Source organism: Lissotriton helveticus, chromosome 8 (genome assembly GCF_964261635.1).
Source record: "Lissotriton helveticus chromosome 8, aLisHel1.1, whole genome shotgun sequence".
Lineage (NCBI taxonomy): Eukaryota > Metazoa > Chordata > Amphibia > Caudata > Salamandridae > Lissotriton > Lissotriton helveticus.
Genome location: NC_136069.1, coordinates 270,653,937 through 270,671,512, shown reverse-complemented (window position 1 = coordinate 270,671,512; position 17,576 = coordinate 270,653,937). Strand labels below are relative to the sequence as shown.

Here is a 17,576-nt window from a genome sequence, read left to right as displayed (position 1 = left end):
TCTAAACCTTCCCGATAAAAGGTGAATTGATCGTTTTTGAATCCCGCTCCCGTGGAGCCTTGGACCGCGCAGCCCATGGCCCTGTTTCTGAACAACAGAGAGCTGCCCTTTCTGACATCACGTTTATAATTTTACAAATAGGCGTTCACCGCCCTGGTCGATATAAGAGAGCTTTGCTGAAGGAAAGGGTCAGCAGGAAACCCATGGACCATGCATAAGCCGTTCACGCCTCCCAAATGTCTCTCCCTGACAAGCTGCAGACAGCATGCCCCGCTGGTCTGAGCAAGGAATGCAGGGTTTAGGTCTGCTATGACCATCACAGACATTTGTGCTTGTGGGCATCTGAGGGGCAGGTCAAAGGTGAGGTGAAACTGAGGTGCCCTCATCCCGCAGAGGAGATCACAAGTGCCGGAAGGCCAAGGATCACACGGCTGGGAAAGACTGCGCCACCAATACCCTGCTTTCCCAGGGGGGGTAATTAAGGCAGAGCTGTCCTGTAGGTCCTAGAAGCACCTCCTCCCCACCCCGCCATACAGCCCCACCAAAACTGTCTCCATGTCATGTGAGTCGTCTTCAACTGACCTTTGCTTCTTTACCCAACATGGCACGTGATGTTGCCTGAAAGTGAAACAAGTGCGCACACCTCGCACAAGTAGGGGATGGGGGAGTGTGGCTGAGAGCAGGGACGCACAGCGTTTACCTTGCGGGACCGAGCGTGATAATTGCTGACACATTGTGCTGCTCGCTCCTGCAAGGGAATCGCCAAACGTACACATCCGTTGCCATTGAAGGAGGTCTCCTCCAACAGCAGCTCATGCGCGCTGCGTAGGCGAGACCTAAAAAGGGGTCCCAAACTACTCTCCTCCACATGTTTCATCATTTGGCATACTCCTCATTGGCCTGCACTGCAATGCATTTTCTTTGTATTGGTATGCAAACGTTTCATAGGAATAGATGTTTTATGAGTCCATTTGGGGGTGTTTATTTTACTTACCATTATATTTGTGGGATCCTCCACCTGAACAGCAAAAAAAAAATAGCGCCCCTGCAGAGGCACGGGTAAGGCAATCTCTGGTGCCCTGTAGCTGCTGCATTACTATGTGAAGCCACCTGCCCCGTGTACATGGAGAACCTACAGTCTCTCTGATGGGATGCTGACATGGGAGAGCAGTGGTGCTTGCTTTGTTTTCAGTATGATTTCATTAACTTAGACCTCTCAAGTTGCCAAATGTCACTGAGTGTAGCTCAAGCAGTTCTATACACTGTTATTTCTTGCACTACCAGACTAGGGGCCCGATGTAGGTAAATCTTTTTTACCACTTCTTAAATACCGATTCATACCGAATCGGTATTTAAGAAGTGGTAAAAAAGAGGAGGGGAGATGTAGGTATTTTAGATTCGGTAAATACCGAATCGTTAAGATTCGGTATTTACCGATTCGGTAAATACCGAATCGGTAATGCCCATTGATTCCTATGGGCATTGAAGCCCATAGGAATCAATGTGCATTACCGAATCGGTATTTACAGATTCGGTAAATACCGAGTTCAGCAAGGGTGCAGGGGGTGTCACTTTGACACCCTCTAGCACCCCCAATACAGGCATGAGTGCCATGTGGCACACAGACATGCCCTAAGGGCATGTCTGTGTGTCACATGGCACAGGTGTGCATTCACAGATGTGCATGCACACCTGAATTCGATATTTTACCACCCAATAGGATTGGGTGGTAAAATACCGATTTCTGAAGGCCTGTAGCACTGGAAACAGTGCTACCTACATCTGGGTTTTACCGAATCGGTAAAATTACCGATTCGGTATTTTGCAGATTCCGTAAATTTACCGTTTCGGTAAATTTACTGAATCTGTAAAATATTGGCCCCTACATCTCGAATACCAATTACCGGTCAGTAACGGCCGAAATCGGCCGTTACCGACCGGTAATTGGCGACCTACATCTGGCCCTAAGTGAGGTACTAATGCCTATCAGGGGACAACTGAAGGCAAATAAAGTATTTCTTTAAGTTTAATTGGGACCAAGGGCAGAAAGTCACTTTCTTATAAAGAAGGAGCTCCATAGCAATATCTTTATCTGGTAAGGGGATAAGGTATTGATGCTCATCAACAGCTGCCAAGACAGTCCATATCCTGTAGGCCCCTGTCAGTCAATCCTGGCTTTTTAGCATGAAGCACTTTGCTTATGTATTACAATTTTCACAATACAAATTTTTGTTCATCAGAAAAAAATTGATAGTCTGGTGTATCACCCATGAGATAGGGCTATGTGGCATCTCTGCACATTTATTTATTGATTTATTTTTGCATTTATATGGCGCAACAGCTACCCTGCGGGTTTCCCGGCGCCTTGGATCTGTAATTACTCAAAAAGCGAAGAGTGGACTCTATTGATTAAACAGCCAAGTTTCAACTCCCTTCCGGAATTGGAGGTAGCAGGGTTCCAAGCTTAGTTTGAGCGGGAGTGAGTTCCACAATACTGGGGCTAGATGGGCAAATGAGCGTCCGCCCAACCGTGCCCGCTTGAATCTAGGAACAGTGAATTTGGCCTGACACATGGATCTGAGGTTACAGGAGGGTAGATATTTCTGGGCGATCTTACATAGATATTCTGGAGCTTCTCCTGAGCTAATCTTAAACATGTAGCATAGTGCCTTGAATTTTACTCTGTGAGCGATACTCAGCCAGTGTAACTTCTTAAGGTGTTCTGCCATGCTCGTGCGTCCTGGGAGATTGAGAAGCAATCTCGCCGCTGAATTTTGAATGACTTGGAGTCGGTTTAAGGTACTTTTTGTAACTCCTAAGTATAGGACATTTCCGTAGTCTAATCTCGAGCCCACTAGTGCCTGTAATACTGTTTTTGTGCCCCATCTGGTAGTTGCCACAATATTTTCCTCAGCCATTTGAGGATAGCAAAGCAGGTAGAGGCCGTCTTGGCTGTTTGGTCACACATAGACAGCTTGTCATCAATTATTACCCCAAGGTTGCGAGCCGATTGGACCGCAATCGGGGATGGACCCATTTCTGCCGGCCAATGAGTCAGACCCCAAAGATTCTTTTGATTGCCAAAAATAAGCAGCTCAGTTTTGTCCCCATTTAACTTTAGTTTTTTTATGATGTAACCAGTTAGCCTTTCTCAGAAGCCCAGATCGGAGGGGAGAAGTTCCGGATTTATCCGTGGCAGTTAGGGAGAACACTAATTGCGTGTCATCCGTGTAAGAATAAATTGTTAGGCCCATTTCTTCTGCAATCATGGCTAGCGGAGTGACATAAATATTAAAGAGTAATGGACTCAATATTGAGCCCTGGGGTACCCCATAAGGGGAATTTAGGACATCCGAGGTATTATTTTTTTTAAAAACCTGGAAGGTCCGATGTGCAAGGAATTGTTCCAATCACTTCAGTGCTCTTCCTCTGACCCCTATATCCTCTAGGGCCTTAATCAGGGTAGAGTGGGAGATGGTGTTGAAGGCGACACTCAAGTCTAAAAGAATGAGTGCCGCCGTGCCACCGTTGTCCAGTTCTTTATGGATTGCATCCGTGACCCCCTAATAAGGTGGACTCCGTGGAGTGACCCCGTCTAAAGCCTGACTGGGAGTAGTGTAATAAATTATTGTCATTGACAAAGTCTGCTAACTGTTTGTTCACGTGTTTTTCCAATATTTTTGAGAATATCGTCAGTAGGGATATTGGCGGAAGTTAGAAAAGACCTCTGGATCACCGTTAACCTTTTTTAACAGGGGTACCACCATGGCATGCTTCCAGTCACCAGGTAACACTGCTTCGTTCAGGGAGGCATTTAACAGAGCTCTGATTACCTCCAGGATGGATGGGTCCAGCTGTTTAAAGACATGAGCTGGCATAGGGTCCTGAGGTGAACCTGATTTTATACTGCTCAGTGCTTCAACAAATGTCTTGGTGTCCAGAGGTTGCCATGTCGTAATTACATTCTTAGTGGGGTACTCCCTTTTATCATTTTCGCTAGTGATAGGGGGATTCGATAGAAAGTCAGTGACATCGCCATCTGAGGTGAGATTTGCATAAATTGTTGATATTTTCTCATAAAAGAAATTGGCGATAGAATTGCATTGCATGGGGGACAGGGTTGGGAGTTCCAGTTGGACTGCCGTCCCTGCTAAGTTTTTTAGGACTTTAAAGAGAGTGCCTGAATGATTTTGTGCTTCTAAGATGGTATTTTTGGTGAAATTACCCTTAGCAATTTTACAGGACAGATGATATGCATTGAGAGCTTGTTTGTATGTTACTTTTTTAACCAGGTTATAGTCTATTCTCCACTGCCTCTCTAATTTTTTACTTTGACTTTTCTCTTCTCTTAGTTTGTCCGTAAACCATCGGACCGGGGGATTACATGATTTGTGTTTACTTAAGGTAAATGGTACAATGGTTTGTGTGGCACTGGATAGCCAACTATTGATCTTTTTGTAGTCACTAATTGTGATCTCCTTGAGATCAATCCCTGGACTAAATCTGATTAACTGTTCATCAAGATCCTTTATATGGAGTTTTGCCAGTTTCTGAACCACACTTCAGATTTGGTAAGATTTTTGTAGGTGGGTACCCAGATGTTAAATTTAATGAGGAAGTGGTCCAACCACGGAACGGGTAATGCAGGCTCACACTTTATACAATCAAAGTTTGCAAGGATCGGATCAAGAAAATGACCAACTGAGTGTGTGGGGCCAGTGTTCCATAAGTGGTATTAAGTGCCTCAAGATCAGAGAGAAGATTGAAAATCATATGACAGCTGCGATCTTCTCAGTGCAGATTAAGGTCCCCAAGAATGGCAAACATAGATGCTTCCATTAAGAGAGGAGCGATGTATTCTGATAGGGATGTCACCCAGTCCCCTGCCGCCCCTGGAGGACGATATATCAGGATCCCAGAGAATGTGGTTTAAAAAGTCCTGCTTCACAATTTGCCTGGTTAATATCTTCCCACTTGCATTTAAAGGCTTTTTTAAAAATGATGCCTATGCCGCCTTGGTTCGGTCGGTCTTTCCTAACTATAGTATAGTTTGGAGGAAGAGCTGAGGCAATATCCGGCCCAGAGCTGGTAGTTAGCCAGGTCTCTGTTAGGAATAGCGCATCAGGCTCCTGATCAGTTAGAAGATTGAAGATGTTGTCTATGTGTTTGGGGAGCGATCTACAGTTCATACTAAAGAAGTTGAACTGATTGTCATGACTTTTGTTCTTGTTCGGACTTACGGTATTATGAACTCTGCGTTCCCCTGTTATTTCTAGCTGGAGGTGGGAAAAGGAGAACTTGCACTCCGGGCAGATAGATCCGGAGCCCTCCAGAAGCAATGTCTCACAGTGAGTGTTACATTTTACCCTGAGCCTAAGAAGGTCCACCCGAGAATAGCTGGGAGCTGCATGGAACCGGGCAGGGGGCGTGGCCCCTGGTCCCATCTGGGCACGGACGGGCGCAGAAGGGCTCGCCTTTGGCTCGCCTTCGACGCGCCGCCGGCGCGCCCGCTGCGCTCGTCCGCTGCGCGACAAGCACATGACCGTCTGAAATAGCGCTCCAGCAGGGTTTGTCCCGCCACCCGACCTCTAACCCGTCACTGCCCCGCCTTCACTCCCTCCACGTCAAGCGGGACAGACCCGTGGTGGAACGGGGAGCTGGCAGGCAGAACAGCGGGCGTCAATGAGCCGGATGTAAGGTTAAAAAATATTTAAAATAATATTTTTAAAATGCTCAGCTAGCGCTCAATTAAGATTTCATTCACAATGGTTTAAAAAGGTTCAGTGCAAGGTTCAATGTGCAAAAATAGCCGATATCATAGTCATACCGCCACTTCGCAAGCCTAGAGCAACAGATCCAGCGAGTCCCTGAGAAGCCCGGCACTAAATAGCGCTCCAGCAGGGTTTGTCCTGCCCCCCCCACCTCTAACCCATCACTGCCCCGCCTTCACTCCATCCACGTCAAGCGGGACAGACCCGTGGTGGAACGGGGAGCCGGCGGGCAGAACAGCGGGCGTCAATGAGGCGGATGTAAGGTTAAAAAATATTTAAAATAATATTTTTTAAATGCTCAGCTAGCGCTCAATTAAGATTTCATTCACAATGGTTTAAAAAGATTCAGTGCAAGGTTCAATGTGCAAAAATAGCCGATATCATAGTCATACCGCCACTTCGCAAGCCTAGAGCAACAGATCCAGCGAGTACCTGAGAAGCCTAGCACTAAATAGCGCTCCAGCAGGGTTTGTCCCGCCCCCGACCTCTAACCCGTCACTGCCCCGCCTTCACTCCCTCCACGTCAAGCGGGACAGACCCGTGGTGGAACGGGGAGCCGGCGGGCAGAACAGCGGGCGTCAATGAGGCGGATGTAAGGTTAAAAAATATTTAAAATAATATTTTTTAAATGCTCAGCTAGCGCTCAATTAAGATTTCATTCACAATGGTTTAAAAGGATTCAGTGCAAGGTTCAATGTGCAAAAATAGCCGATATCATAGTCATACCGCCACTTCGCAAGCCTAGAGCAACAGATCCAGCGAGTCCCTGAGAAGCCTAGCACTAAATAGCGCTCCAGTAGGGTTTGTCCCGCCCTCGACCTCTAACCCGTCACTGCCCCGCCTTCACTCCCTCCACGTCAAGCGGGACAGACCCGTGGTGGAACGGGGAGCCGGCGGGCAGAACAGCGAAGAGGACTGTAGAGTGATTGTTATCCCTACCTTAGTATACACCCTAAAAGAGAAATTAAAGGAGGCTCCTCAGAAATTTCAAAATCTTATTGTCCAGTGTGAATCTAAACCCCGTTGTGAAACACCAAATCTATAATAATGACACTTGTAAAACATAAAAGGTAAAAAGTTACATATGTACTCTCATACCTTAAGAAAGAAGCCTTAATGTATGGTACTCCATACATATTAGTCCTCAGTTGTCCAGATGTACTCAATTAATGCCTCCTTTTTCCACAATCTTTGATCAAAAACATGTCATCCAATCAGCTCACAAAAGCCTGTTAATGCTCAAACAGAGAGTTATATCCAACTGGCTTAGGTATTGACTGGCTGCTCTGTGTATCACAGCTGGTAAAATCTATCTAAGATTCATACCATCAAAGCAGAGTGATGCTGTACCTTAAAACAGACAAAATCCGGCAGAGTGAGCTCCAGTTCTGGAGTTCAATTTCCTAGTTTCTCCCCAGTTGTTGTGACTGGTGATACTTATAACTTGGTTCACCATTATAATGACCAAGGGATGGCAGGGAATTCCAGCTGGCCTTATCAAACACAGTTCAGGTCCACGTAGAGTGACATGATAGGGCATCAAGGGGCTGCGTCCCAAACAGCAAATGTACAGGTGGACACCTTGTAAGCGAGTGCAGCATGTTATGGTATTCTACCAGGAATTTGATCAGTGCCCCGTTAAGATTGCCCCTTGCTAGCTCTTACGTGCATACTACAATATTTAGTGTTGACCTCTCAATTAGCTTGAGGCCATAGTGGCATTATCTTTTGACATCTGACATTCATTGATTTGAAGTATCGACTGAACTCCTGGCTCTGAAATGGGGTTCCATTATCAGTAAAGACCTCATGAGGAAATCATGTGTTGCAACCATTTTTTCTACTTTTGTTATCACCACCTCAGTGATGGATGATACAAACTCCAACTCAGGATATTTGTTAAAGTTGCCAATTGTGATCAGAAAGTGTTGCTTGCAAGGTAAACTTGCAAAATCCTTGTTAATCCTGTGCCATGGGGCAATATGTCGCTCCTCTTAAATGATCGGTGGCCTAGTTATTTGGCACACCATGACACGATACCACCGTTTGTTTCACTTGGGAGTCAATTTCAGGGAGCCATTCCTATTGGCATATTCCCCTGATGTCCATGATGATCAAGAACCTCAGGGACTGAGGTTTTGTGGTTTTTGACTCCGCTTCGTATTTAGCTGCCATTTTGTGTTCAGCCGCCATTTTGTGTTGCCTCACTCAGGCAGCACGGCGAACGCTGTGTTTTTGCTTCTTCAGCTGCTACGTGTCTCGTCTGTTAAAGAGTAACCCTTTGTCCTTGATTACAAAACTGATGTTAGGGCCTGGCCGAGTTTGTTAAAACCATGTCTAGACTGATTAATCCTTGCTTTACTCCACTGTTTGGGTTCGACCATTCTTTCTGACTTTATCTTATTTGACTGGCCTTCGCTATTCTCTTTGTGTATTCTCTTGTTACATAAACTATCCTTTGAAGCATATGAACGTGTTCTACCTCCTGCAAATTGAATTACAGGCACTAGTGTTGATTAACTTGAGGGGAGAAGAGCACACGGGGTCTGAAAGGAGGGTGTGTTTTGGACACTTGATAGCTTGTTTTCGAACTATTCCTATTCGTTGGTTTTGTATGTTTTGGGAGTGGGCATTGTAAACCTATGACCTATAAGAGATTGTGAGCCACGGAGTTAAGTGGCAGTCTCCTAAGAACTTACCTCTGTTGTACTTCTTGGACAACTGTGCTTGGCTGCAGCTAATAAATCTGATTTTCTACGCCCAACAGAGTGTCTCGTGTCTCTGTCTGACAAGGCAGGTGAACCCGGAGATATTAGGCGTGCCCTGCCCCGCCCGGCCCATAAGGCCCGGTTCTCCAGGACTTATGCCATTGGTATAACTAACGTCCTCCCCATCAAGAGTAGGCCATTGTATGGAAGAGACAGTTTCTCTCACACCTGGAGAAGAGCTTGAAGCCTCATCTGAGCAATAGGTATTCCATGTGGGATGGTGGCCATGTGCAACTTCTGTTTATTAGAAACCATTGCATGTCGGACTAGTCCCAAATATTTGTCTTCTTTATAGACAACTAATACTTTCTTGGTTGCTATTCAGCCAGGCTTTGACTCGTCAATGACTAACCTGACATATTCCTCTGTTTCTTCCTCTTGGTTTGTACATTTTCTCAGATGTTTGGATAGGTAATCTGCAGGGATTCCATAACCAGGCCAAACACCACCTCAAACAAGTACTCCTGCAGCTGAAGAATCCATTTCTCAATGCACGGCGGTGGCCTCAAGGCTCTTCCTTTGAACAGAGGAATTAGTGGTTTGTGGTCATGCCAACCTGGAAATGATGGCAACATGAATAGACATCAAAATGTTGACACCCCCACAATAAAGCAATTGCTTTTTCTGTGTGAGAGTATTGTTGTTCAGTGTAAGCCAATACTCTGGAAGCATAGGCCACTGGTCTGTTTTCTGTAGAAACAGAACCACCCCTAGTCCAGGAGTACTATGTCACGATCAACAACATACCAACACCACTGCCAGATAATACACTAGGGGCCAGATGTAGGTAAATTTTATTTTCCGACCTCTTAAATACCGAGTCATACCGACTCGGTATTTCAGAGGTCGGAAAATAAAAATACCGAGATGTAGGTAAATGCAGATGTGCAATTACCGATTCGGAAACAGTCGGTAATTTCCGATGCGGTCAATACCGACCAGTTAATGCCCATGCATTCCTATGGGCTTTGAAGCCCATAGGATTGATTGGGCATTTACCGGTCGGTATTTACCGCATCGGAAAATACCGACTGTCACAGGGGTGCAGGGGGTGTCACTTTGACACCCTCTGGCACCCCCAAAAGAGGCTCGGGTGCCATGTGGCAGGCATACCTGCCCTAAGGGCAGGTCTGCCTGTCATATGGCATAGGTGTGCATGCACACATGTGCATGCACACCAGAATCGGTATTTTACCATCAAGTATTATTTGATGGTAAAATACCGATTTTGCACTGCTTGTGGGACTCAGAAGAGTCCCACCTACATACCAATTTACCGGAATCCGTAATGTTACCGACTCGGTATTTTACATACTCGGTAAATTTACCTATCGGTAAATTTACCGAGTCTGTAAAATACAGGCACCTACATGTCAAATTGCTTTTACCGGGTGGTAACGGCCGAATTCGGCCGTTACCACCCGGTAAAAGCCTACCTACATCTGGCCCTAGAAGAGGACAGAAAGACGCCTTTTACCAAACATAGCATAACAGGAAAAAAATAGCAAAATTGCCAAAATAATATTATGCAAAATAAAAGAGGAGTTGTTGCAGCACTAAAAACATGTTCACACCAGCATAGAGGCTGTAGCACAGGGCAAGCTTCAAAAGAGTAATTTAGGGCCTGATTTAGAGTTCAGGGGATGAGTTACTCTGTCACAAATACGCGTAAATCCCATCCACTGCATTACACTCTATATCAGGTCCCTCATTTCTAAACTTAACTTACTCTCCATTCAGCTAAGTAATCAAAAGGAGAGTTTGTGTCAGCACACTGACTGCAGAGCTCTCTAACAACGAAACCACTGAGTAATAGCCAAGGAGACCATAATATGTAATTTGTCACTTCAGGTACTTTTGGATATTTAAGCTGCTCTGAGACAAATATTTCTTGCTTCCCAAACACATAAGTTGTGAAATCCTGGTTTGAAGTTCATGCTATTATTTTTGTTTTCAAGAAGGTGAAACCATTTCATTTTGTTTAATTGCTTTCCTAATGGAATGAAAGATTTATGTGACATGAACTCTAGAGGAAGCTGGAGAATAGTTAAAAAGTAATGGTTGTTTACACAGAGCAGAATCAATCTCAGAGGCAAATTGCCAACATTTGTTTTCTTTAACGGACTTATTATCTTTTGAAACTTTGTTTATCATAGTCTTAAGACTTGATGGCTATTGAAAGTTTGGTTTGTTACCGCTGCCACTCCTATTATTATACTAGGTTTGTGTTTTAACATGTTAAATATGTAATTTATAAAGTTAAAATGAATATTTATTTATACCTGCATCTGCATGTGCTACTTTGTTTCCTGGAGCATATTTAAATAGACATCTGAGAAACCCATGCTGACTACATGAGATATTCTAACAAGTAGTTAGATGAGGCTAAGTTACTATACAATTTCATTAACATTATGTAATCAGGCAAATTATTAGGAAGTTCGTCTTCTTTTATATATATGTTAATGCTTCCAAAGTGGTAGTCATTGAAGTGTCCTGTATGAGCCACAACCATGAGCACAACCGAATCTGCTACACCGCCAACACGCAGACTTCGTTTTTTACCAATTCCCCTTTCCCTTCTGTCCTCAGGTTCATTGATGTATTTTAACTGAACTGCAGGAGACTCAGGTAGGAAAGGAAGGCATTAACATTTTTCCATGATACTTCTTCAGAGGGAAATCAGATGAGAACTGTGACAGACTGGCATCAACAAGAAGTTATGTAAATAGGTTAGCGTATAGTATCATAGCCATGCTGGTGGAAAAGGCTTCTTTACTGAATGCTTCTTGCTGTTTAACAGCCCATTCCAAAATGGTTTCAGTCTTTAGGAGGTCTCTCAGTGGCTTGGTAAGAGTGGCCAGGCTAAAGTTCGTGGCCATTCCCCAAAAACTTTGTGACTGTGAGGAGGTGGGTTCTGCCCCTCTAATCCACCCAGATTTGTTTGCTTTTTACTATCACTTAGTTTTCGACCTTTTACTGTCGTAATCTGTGACTCACCCATGGTAAACTCATGGTAAATGGACTGTGCATGTTTCCTTCCAGTCCACCTTTGAAGATAAGGCTGCTGCGATGCATCAAGGGTAAGAGGCACTTGGCTAGTTACATGTGACCACGTGTGCACACATGTGAGGGCTGTGTATGGGAGACTTGTGTGCAGCCTGGTAACTGCACACATAGTCTGGCGCAGAGGAGGCTCCAGAGGCTGGGTACTGACCTGGAGTAGACCTCCTAATGTATGTGTTCACTCATAGGGAAAGTCAATGTGACTTACTGTCTACTCTGCAGTATACACTTATGGTGGGGCTGCCTTTGAGTGCAGCTTCACTTTCCCTTGGCCTACAAACACCAGCAATATACTGATTTAGGGCGGAACCTGTAAGAGAAAATCAATTCTGTAAAGTCTACAAAAATATCGGTACAGTTTATGGATCATCCAGGAAAGTCATATTTCTCTGGCTCGGCTCGGGATCAGAGCCTAACCTTTGGTCGCCCTGCTGTGCTAAGTTAATTACATTTCTCTCCAGCAGCCAAAATAAAGGCCACTCCACACTAAAGGAGCAAATAACTGGGCTTCCCTCAGCTCCTGCAGAGGAAAGGGGTGGAGCATAAAGCTCTGCATCAATCAACCTGCTGTTTCCCTGTGCCAGGGATGGGCCTGGCCAAGCCCACTAACCAAAAGAGGGATCCCAACCCAAAAGTGGGCTTACAATGAAGATCTGCTAAGAAAGGCAGAGGGGCAGAGCCAAGTCCCCCAGGTGAAACCTCCTGGGTGAAACTGGGTGAAACCAATTTTTAATGTCCCATCAAGCTGTTGAGGAATGTTGAGACAGGTACAGAGGTGATTTGGCCCCCCAGAATAGGCCAGAGGTGTCTCACTGCAGGACCCTTCTGCCCCCACTTAAAAGTTCTTATGCCGGCGGAGAGTTCTCTTTTGGTTGTGCTTTTCTGCTGGGGACAGGAGGCAGAGCCATGGACAATTGGAAGGAAGAACCTCATGATGGCCATCTGGATTAAGGACTCTGACTTTAATTGACCCCTGGACCAGTGGGGCTCTCCCAAGCACCAGGGAAGCTGGTCCCCTTACACCCCTTGAAGAGAGAGGCCCAGAGGACAATCAAGGAGAAAGACTGGCACAGGGTGCCAGTGAAACCAGCTCCCTAGAAAAATTGTTGTCTTTGAGGCCAGGAGGCTTGATGGAAGTGCACCAGGTGTCTAGGGCCACCACAAGGAGCAAAACGAGACCAGAACCAAAACAAATGGCTCCACGAGGACTGAGATATCAGTCTGAGAAGGACTGACCTTTGAACCCCAGTCCGATCCTAGAGCGCATGGAGATACGCTGCCCAGCTTATTTCATTTCAGGGGGGGGGGAGAAGGGCCCAGAGGTCATCGCAAGAAGGATTCCTCAACTTTTTGTTTGGGAGGAGGCGTGGGTGGAGCCCTCTACCCAGCATCCCAAGGGGCTTGGGGATCCCATCCCCCAGACTGGGTTCATTATAAGCGGGCCGGGACCCCGTTTCTGGACACTCAATGTCAGTGAGAGGCAGGAAAGCCCTGTCACACTTCCCTGAGATTTAGAATGCGAGCAGGGGCCAGGACCTCATCCCTGGGCCCCAAAAAGAGGAGGCTGTTGGGGGGGCTGTCACCATGCTCCACTCAAATGTGGCAGGGATGCCCACTCCCTATGACTGGGGGAAGTGGGAGGCCCCCAAGAGTCATCACACCCGACCCGCAGGAGTGGGCTGGGCAAAAGAGATCTGCCAGCTCCCACTGTAGCACTCACAAATGCTGCCCATGCTGGGAGCTGGAGAGTGCAGCCAGGGGTAGGATCCCTGGGCTGCCCTCCAAAAACAAGGCAGTGCGGGTGCCCGTTTTGGACTGGGTACCCCTAAAACTAGGCAAGATGCTGTGTGGCGCAGATCAAAGGCAGTGGCTCTCCCTGAAGTGGAGGAGAGTCGCTCATCTGATATGCACATGTTCAGAGGAGCACCCCATAATGCCCTGGGGGCCTGGCTCTGATTCTGCCATTTTTCACTTTGTGTGGCTCCAGGACGGGGTCACCACCAACTAAAAAGAGTAGGCAGAGCTACAGGAGCAGCGCAGCCTCCTCCAGAAAGGATTTTAGAAGTCCCCACCCTAAGTTGGGTGGGACTCAAACAGAATGACTTACCAGGATTTCAAAGACATTACAAGCACTCCCCAGGCTGGACAATGTGCTTTTGAGCTAGGAGTGTAGTGCTCTCGAAGGACAAAGCCAATGTCTGCAGTTCTTGTGGCCTTCAGGAGGTTAGCTTGAGTTTTCATATTGTATAATGCTCTCTAGGGGCAGTCTTGGGGCAAAAGGTTATGATTGCAGATATTGTGATCAGAAATATGATGCCCTCTAGGAGCTATGTTTTCATTGTGTTGTTCAATGTGTAAGTTTCCTGTGAGTACATAAATCATTCAGACTTGTATATACAATTTTTCTTGTAAATGCTTTATTGAAATAATGATGCTGCAGCCACTCATGTGTTAAGTCAAAGTTATGTTCAATTACTGCATTTAAGTACGCATGAACATTTTGACATTTGGTTTGTTGAACTAGACCCCCTTTGGTGGGTCAAAAGTGATTACGCAATGTCACCAAAAAGTACTTCCATCAGCTTCATGTATATTTGTAAATTACTGTGTAGTAGTGAGTAGAATGTGTGTAATAAATGTACTTTTCCTTTTTCAAAAGAAAAGCACAGACTGGACAATTACTTATTGAGTGTTATAATTGTGTTTCAGCGTATGGTGATTACTAGCCCACACCATCTCCCTTGAGTATGCCTTGGACTTCTCCGCTGCGCTACCCTGAGAGTCAAGTGCAACAATGGGGTGTTTGGTTCCTAGTTGAGGGCAAATATGGACCCATTACTTATGCAGGCCACACAACTAATGGCCTGTTTTCTTACAGTGACATTTTTAGAAACAGACGCTCTCTTGACATCTTACACCTTCTTTGGGTCAGGTGCTATTCCCTTGGCAGTGAATCGGTATCCAAAGAAATCGATGCTCTCTGTGAAGAACTCAAACTTATTTCTATACTGGGTCAACCTGCTCTCCTTGATCCTAGTCAGAAGTGCTCTTAGGCAATGATTATGTTATTTTATGGATGCAGAGCCACATTACAGTCCATGAGTCTCTTGCCCTGGAGAGGCACCGTTGGATGCACCCACCTAAATATGTTTCTGTAGCCAAAGTCTTGATAGCTCAGCTTTCTGGTGGGACAGGTAGAACCCTGTCTGAAGAGCTCCTGCTCCCGGGAACACCAAGAGTAGTTCAAACTGAGAGAGCTGCTTTACGTGTCTGACCTGTGTATCTACAAAATCCCAGTGAGCACCTGCTCATGTCCTCAACAGGGCATGGTCGGAGACCAGCACTCACTTGGTTGGTACAAAGTGCTATTTGCTGTGGTGGCTGCAATCCCCTCCTTCAGAGCATCCCTTGATTAATCATGGGGGGCAATCGTTCATATGGCTTACTTGACATGGAGTATCCTCCCTCCATTCTCGAACACTTATGTCACCATTGGGGCAGCCCAGAAAGGTAAAAAGAATTGTATACATTATTAACCAAAACTTCCAGCTTCAATTGGTTATCATACGGTCTACTCCAAAATTTGAATGAACCTAAAAGCAAGCAGAGGCTGAAGCGCGTTGACCCATTACCTATTTCTGTGTATTTTTAAGTCTGTCTTACAGACAGCTTTGGCTGTGTGCTAGAGCTTTTAAAAAATAAAAATAATAATACATATCAAGGCTTTGGGCAAAATAACTTCAGCTACTGATTCGTTTTCTCATTCCCACTTAGGATTAACGAACATGATTGCAGAGTCAGGCATTGTGAGGGATGGCAGTCTGTCTCTTTACATCAGAATGTATGTCAGCAAGGAACGAGCATCAAAAGGCCAACAAGTCTGTCAACAGTCACCAAGTAACCACCAGACAGGAGCTATTTTGTGCAGTACAGTGGTGAGGGTGGAGACAGCATCTTGGCTCCCTGCAGTAGAAGGTTTGGTGCTCAGCAACATGGTGGAATGTGTGAGGCCCTATGGTGCACAGTGCTACCTGTACTGCACTTGCATCATGGAGTGTGATCAAGAAAGTGAAGCATTTTGTAGGTGCTCCTAAGGGAGAGGGATAAGCATCTTTTTTGTATTAACTAACATATTATTAAAAAGTTCATGCATTATAGGTAGCTGCACTTAGCATTGAAAGAACAATCTCTGTCCATGGCGGATATCGCATAATATCCCTCGAATTATCATTTTGACAGCTGTCCTGGGTATACATATATGTATCTATGTTCTGGTGTTTATTGTGTCCTTTACAAGGCAAGGGGGATTTGTTAAGCCGTTACTAGATAGTTTGCTTGCTTTCGAAGGACGCCGCGAGACGAGAGAATACGAGCTGCACTGTTCGTGACCTTACGCGAGTAACGCACCTGCAAGAGGTTCAAGGAGGACGAGCGACCCTTGCATGATATGCGCGCTTTCCGGTGCACAGACACGTTGCTTGATGGATTCCGAGGCTATCCCTCCTGAGCAAGATGAGACACTTCGACAGCCAAGAAGCTCTCAAAAGAATCTTCCAGGAGCCATTGTTGCACCATTTTCATTTGAGTGCAGCAATGCAGAGCAGTTTGGCAATCTCGCAGCCTCTCCTCAAAGTACACACGCTAGTGTAAGGAATGCCTTTACTATCCAAGTGTTGGAAGCCCAAATATCTGCGAGACTGCCAAGGAGGGTCTCCCGGAGACTGTCCCCTCAGGAAAAGAGGAGGCAGCTGGCAAAGATCCGCAAGGAAAGACGCGCTGTTAATGTCCTACTTCCTGTCAACGGGCCAACCCTTCCTGCTGCTGAAGAGGTTTTGCGTCCTCCCGCAGCCGATGGGCAATCGCTTACGCCTTCTGAAGGGCACCTGCCGACAAATGCCACTTCCCCTATCAGATGCCAAGCACAAGTACTGGATACCAGATGACTTCATGGGGAAATATTTCACTCTGAAAAGCAGCCTATGAAAGAATTCCCTGAACCCACTGGCTTCAACATAGAACACAAAGCAAGGATCCAGGAGCGAGGGGCAAAGTGGCAGCAACCTGGACTAGAAAAGGGCCTATTCCTTGTGAGGTCTTGTCCAACTGAGATGTTGGGAGTAGTGGAGAAACCGCCCATTTTAAAAGATTCCAGAAAGCCACATAATGGTGTACCCTATAAACCAGTTTCTCCAAACCAAAGACGATTCCAGCTTGCACCATTCTCCTTTGACACCAGAGATAAAGAGCGTTTCGAAAAGAAGATGAAAAAACTGGAAGATCTAAGGAAAGAGAAGGTTCAAGTGTTCAGAGCTAGATCGCTGCCTGCCTTTTACCTACAAGTAGATGAGAAAGCTGCAAAAAAGACGAAAGAAGGTGAGCTCAGACCGCAGGATGAAGCTGCACACTTCAACACTCCACCGAACAGTGTCATCTGTCTGGAAGCTTTTGCACCAAAGAAGTTGTTGGTTCAAGACCCATTCCATCTGGTCACTAGGTGTGGGAAGGAGGATTTCGAGAGGCAGATGGCTGAAGTTCAATCCTTGAAGGTGGAGTTGGAAGAGGAGAGTAGGCTTGGGAAGGAAGTGCAAAGGGCCAAAAAGCAGGACTGAAGGAATGATTATGGCATGTGAAGCTCAACCGCTGACGTGTGCGACTGTGGAGGCCTGCTGGGAGCCACAGCATCAAACCACTTCAAGTTCCGAACCTGATGCCTTCGGTTCTTGTGAACAATGTCATTCATGAGGACAGCAGCATTTGCTGATTTGTGGGTGCTTTGTGATGTCGCCGACATCTCCCGAGAAATGCGCATGCGCGGCCGCCCGCGCATGCGCATTGGTATCCAGGAAAAGGACGCTATTCAAAGATGAAGACCCGGACGAGCCCCGGACAAGGTAAGCGCTTTAAAGTTGTTTTAATCCGTGTAATTGCTTAAATAAAGTATCTAGTGGAGGGCGGGAGGGAGGCGGGTGGC

At 45.9% G+C, this 17,576-nt stretch overlaps 1 protein-coding gene across 1 annotated transcript; it reads left to right on the top strand.

The window, feature by feature from the left end:
• Positions 1 to 16,548: 16,548 nt before the first annotated feature.
• LOC144773731 (targeting protein for Xklp2-like) lies at positions 16,549 to 17,244 on the top strand (the record flags this gene model as incomplete). The annotated part of the gene is made up of 1 exon (XM_078658871.1): positions 16,549 to 17,244. A coding segment is annotated over one exon (666 nt), but the record flags the coding sequence as incomplete, so codon positions are not given.
• Between the last annotated feature and the right edge of the window lie 332 nt (positions 17,245 to 17,576).